At 37.9% G+C, this 2747-nt stretch overlaps 1 protein-coding gene across 1 annotated transcript in view; it reads left to right on the forward strand.

Annotated features, from left to right (window-relative positions):
* The window catches only part of MEAF6 (MYST/Esa1-associated factor 6), a gene marked incomplete at both ends in the record, with an annotated part of 5033 nt that extends 3563 nt beyond the window's left edge, over nucleotides 1-1470 (forward strand). Inside the window, 2 exon segments of the mRNA XM_009705374.1 lie at nucleotides 614-643; nucleotides 1437-1470. Of these exon segments, the coding sequence (XP_009703676.1) occupies nucleotides 614-643; nucleotides 1437-1470 (64 nt within the window).
* Nucleotides 1471-2747: the final 1277 nt, after the last annotated feature.

Raw genomic sequence — 2747 nt, forward strand, 5'->3', positions numbered from 1 at the left:
TGCCGAGACAAGGGGTGGGAATGTCACCAAACTGCAATTAGCTTTGGCCAAATGACGGTGTTCTCTTTTTAGCTCTCTAAAGGAAGGAGTGCAAGAGGATGTGTGTATGCGTGTGCGCTATGAGAAGATTCGAATGCAAAGTTAGCCGCTTAGTTCTGTGTCGTCTCCACCTCTGCCTGAACGAGCTTTGCTTTGCCGTAATAATCTAGACAAAGCCACTGCTCTCTGACCACCCGCTTGTTTGTTTTTGCAAGCAAATCAGTTTTTCTCTCTGCCTGTGAGCTAGTGTGCACTCTCAAGTCTCTGACAGCTTCCTTTTTCAGCACCTAAAATTCCCTCCATAAAACCACTCTGCCTCTGTTCTAACACCTCTTTTTCCCAGAAATCCAGTTGGGGAGGGGGACTCTGGATTGCCAAATCTGGAGTGCTTTTTGTGCCCAATTCTGGTTAAGATATCTTAAGAACTTTATGGCATTTGAACACTGGCTTTATTATTTATTTTATTTTATTTTATTTTTTAGTAATCTCGCTAGGGTGGCTAATCAACTAATTTATTTAATTCATTAGTATATTAATTTCTATTGCTTTCTTCCTTTCAAATGCTGCCCCTCAGCCCGTCTGGCATGTTTGATTATGACTTTGAGTAAGTTTGACTTGAATTAGTACTTGTGCTGTGTTGTTAGTGTGTAGACACCAATGTGCCTTTTGAGACCTTTCTAACCCATAGTTTATCTGTTTAATTGTAGGTATGTATATTAGGTTAGGCTGGGAAGTTTTTTTTAAAAACAGAAAAGCGTGATGGAGGTAACATTTTATTTAATAACTTTAGCAAAATTAAATTAACTTCACTCTTCCTTACCTTTCTGTTTCATTTTTAAATAGATAAACTTTTTAACGTAAAAACTTAGTTTAAAAATTAATTCTTCTGGCTTTGCTTCTTAAGGAGATTAGTGTAGACTTGGATATTTCCTTCTGGAAAACCGTAATAAACTCAGTACCTTTGACTCATATAATCCCTGTCATCTTAAACTCCTATCTCTATTCCAAGTAAAATAACCATTACCACTATGTCTGAATAATTACCTGTGGCATAGTTACACATCTAACAAATTAACATAGAGCATGCGTATTTAACCTTATTTCTTTATGCTGCATAACTTCCCTGTGATTTTATTGTGAACCTTTATTAACTCTTTTTTTGAGTGGACGGAATATGCATTTTGGCAAATAATAAAGAATCCACTCTCCATCTCTTTGCTGCTCTCTTGTCCAGTAATATTGGGACAGTGATTTGGCTCAGCCGAATTGAGACTGTGGATTGAATTAACCAAATAGTCTTTGTTGTAGCCTGTGCCTTATGCAGTAGCTGGTTCTTTGAACTCTAGTGTTGGTTTAATGTATTGAAATGGACATTTCTCTTATCTTTCCAACCACAGGATTGATCTCAAGTTAAACAAAAAGCCAAGAGCCGTAAGTATCAGCGCTCTGTCATTGTTTTCATTGCTCATCTGTAGACTTGAGTGGCTGACTGACTCCTAATCTTGAAAAGCCTTCCTCTGCTGTAGTTTAAGATCTTGTTTTCATGGCTGAGGAATATCATGGTATGAAATAAGCATTGTCTTGTGGATTTAACAGTAAATAAGCCCAGGTAGGCTTGTATGAAGCTAGGTCATGGTTAGGTCCTAGGCACTTCTTATGAAAAAAGCTGTTTTGCATCCTATTACCTTGTCATGATCTGGAACATTAAAAGCATCTGGTTTGAGTTGATGTGTTCTTGAACTAAGGTTTTGAACGGTCCTTTCTTCTGAATGTTTAGCTACAAGACAAAAATCTTTTCTGTTTTACCTGCAAGTAATGGTATGTAGAAATGAGAGAAGACTGAGAATCCCAGCTCTGCAAGCAGAATTGAAGGTAAATGATCTTAATGTGGCTGTCCTTTCCTTTCTCTGCAGGACTACTAGACTCATCAGTACTGATGCTTCTGGGATTTAGGACTACATGAATCCCCACTGAGAAAAATGCCAGTCGACTGAATGAGCATGATGGCAGCTCTCTGGCCAAGTGTCTGCAGATGGGAGTGGTTCACTCTAAAGAACTTAGATGGGGGAAGAAAATCTTGGACCATGTACTTTGCATCATTTTTAAATCGCCTGAGTTGCAGGAAGACTAAGGTGTAGTAGTAGTAGTAGTAGTAGTAGTCCTGAATTCCTGACTATTCTGTGCTTCCACCTCAGTCAGGAACTTCCTAAAATTGGCTGATCTTGCTGCTGCCACCCCTGTCATCTGCAAACCCATGGAGAGGTATTTCTTTTTTCCACTGGAACTGGCGTATGATTCAGTATGTCCCATCCATGTTGTAAGACTTAGATTACTTTTGTTGCTGATACTTAGCTTCGTAGTTATTTTTTTGTTTTGGGGGTTTTTTTTGTTTGTTGTGTTTGTTTTTTTTTTTTTTTAAACTAAAGTGTATAGTTAGCAAATTGACTTTTGGTTTCTTTGTTTTAATCCATGTAGAGTGGAAGGTTCTTCATTTTGTGGAACAGCTATTTTTGGTTCTTACTTAAGCAGAGAAGGTGGTTAATCCTTTTCTCTAATTTTAATTTTAAACACCATCTCCTAAAATTTACGCAGTGCTTTTAGATGCAGGGAAGGCTGGAGCTCAAAGCCATCTTGCTCTTTGCTATCTTTGAGGTTGGGCAGATTCTCTTTTTAATACAAACTTCTGTCATTTGTACATAAACAATAAA

This window comes from Cariama cristata, unplaced genomic scaffold (genome assembly GCF_000690535.1).
Source record: "Cariama cristata isolate BGI_N322 unplaced genomic scaffold, ASM69053v1 scaffold33838, whole genome shotgun sequence".
Classification (NCBI taxonomy): domain Eukaryota; kingdom Metazoa; phylum Chordata; class Aves; order Cariamiformes; family Cariamidae; genus Cariama; species Cariama cristata.